Source organism: Eublepharis macularius, chromosome 1, assembly GCF_028583425.1.
Source record: "Eublepharis macularius isolate TG4126 chromosome 1, MPM_Emac_v1.0, whole genome shotgun sequence".
In the NCBI taxonomy this organism is placed as follows: Eukaryota; Metazoa; Chordata; class Lepidosauria; order Squamata; family Eublepharidae; genus Eublepharis; species Eublepharis macularius.
The window spans coordinates 249,577,721-249,579,547 of NC_072790.1; the positions used below are offsets into that span (position 1 = coordinate 249,577,721).

The window sequence follows — 1,827 nt, forward strand, 5'->3', positions numbered from 1 at the left end:
TATTGACATTTGTTAAGGCAATGTCGAATAATGGCATGGTTCATTTGGAAAATGAATTATGAAATACACATGGGGGCCCTCCAGGATTTACAAGGGTAGAGTTGAGTGCCAGTAGGAGAAAAAATATGAAAACATGATCATCAGACTGATGGTATGATGTTGCTTCAAAGAAAAACATGGACATGCTTTTTTATTTCTTTTAAATTGAATTTCATTTCATTTATGCCAAGCCCTTCTCCCGAACAGGGACCCAAAGTGGCTTACATCATTCTCCTCTCTTCCTTGTTTTCTCTCACAACAACCTTGTGAGGTAGGTCAGGGTGAGAGTGTGACTGGGCCAAGATCACTCAGCAAGTTTCCATGGCAGAGGGGGGAATCATACCTAGGTCATACAGATCCTAGTCCTTTCCTCTCACCACTACACCACACTGGCTCTAGCAACTCTCTAAGAATCCCTGGAAACTCTATGGTAAAACAATAGAGTTTTCAGCAATTCCTAGACAGGACTGAAGTTATATCCTGAGGCTTTCTTCAGGTTTCTAGAGAAATCAACTCTTTCTGTTACTAACTCCGTTGTTTTTTTTTAAAATTGATTTGTACACTCTTTATGGCCTGGTTTGGAATTAGATGAAAAACATTAGATGAAAAACCTGATATTATTTTGCTCAGAGGCTTGGTGGGGGCAGCAGGCTCATCAGAGTGGCACAGTCGCTGCTCCTTTCAGCAGCTCTAGTACAGTAAAATAACCATCTTAATGAAGAGAGGGGGAAATTGTTGTAATTTATCCTGAGCAGCGCATCCCTGTTGGACAGACTTTTAAAATTATTATTATTCAGCTAAAGTGAAGCATTGTAGAATTGAACTACTTTGGTTCCCAGTTGCCAGACAGAAGGGCAACCTTATAAATGTTTAAGCAAATGAAAAGAGGAGCAAGAGCTGGCTATCCGCGTAAAATTACTAAGTACGGCCCTGTAGATAATTATTTTTTTTCCTACAATTTTGATTTGAATGAAAGTTATTCTGATGACTCTGGGGCATTCCACTTATTGTACACTTAAATGTATCATTTCAGATCCTGATCTCCAGCAGAAAGATGCCTTACGGTTGCGGACCTTGTGGCTTCACCTGCGTATCGCAGTGCCCCCCGCAGTGCGCAGTCATCCAGCCACCTCCCTTCTTCATCACCTGCCCAGGACCCATCCTCAGCTCCTCCAATGATAGTTTGGCTGTGGACTGGAATGCCCCCTGTGGCTACGGCAGTGGTTGGGGCTATGGAGGCTATGGGGGCTATGGGGGCTATGGGGGCTATGGGGGCTTTGGAGGGTACAGAGGGTACGGACGGTACGGAGGCTTTGGCAACTGGGGATGGGGTGTGAGATACGCATCTGGCACAGGAGTCAGGGATTAGTGAAAATGGCCCAAAGTGATCGAGAGTACAGCTTCAAAATAACAACTGATGGTTGCCCCTGGATTTCAGAAGAACTAAGGGCCCACAATGTCAAGTGAAATTGTGGTTGCTCAGCTCCTCTGGAAAGCAGACTCAAAATACCTTTCTTACGTTTCACTTCCCCTGAAATTGATAGCTGTCCCTCCCTTTCTATTCCCCATCTTGCTCCAAAGCCTGTTGGCTCTGCTTTGTTAGTATAAGGGACTGATGACTCCAAATGCAAATCAAGGTGGCCTCAAAATAGATTAGGTACCTTAGTCTCTTCTTGCCCTCCCTGAGGCCTATAGTTATAGTTATGCTGGCCTTCTTATTCAGATTGTCGTAAGGAGAAAAGGTACACGGCGTGGTTGTACATCCTCTATAAATGTTAATAATATTTA

At 43.7% G+C, this 1,827-nt stretch overlaps 1 protein-coding gene across 1 annotated transcript; it reads left to right on the top strand.

The window, feature by feature from the left end:
* The first annotated feature begins 1,093 nt into the window (after positions 1-1,093).
* LOC129325678 (claw keratin-like) lies at positions 1,094-1,408 on the top strand. The gene has a single exon (XM_054973508.1). It carries the CDS (start codon positions 1,094-1,096, stop codon positions 1,406-1,408), a length of 315 nt encoding a protein of 104 aa, XP_054829483.1.
* The last annotated feature ends 419 nt before the right edge of the window (positions 1,409-1,827 follow it).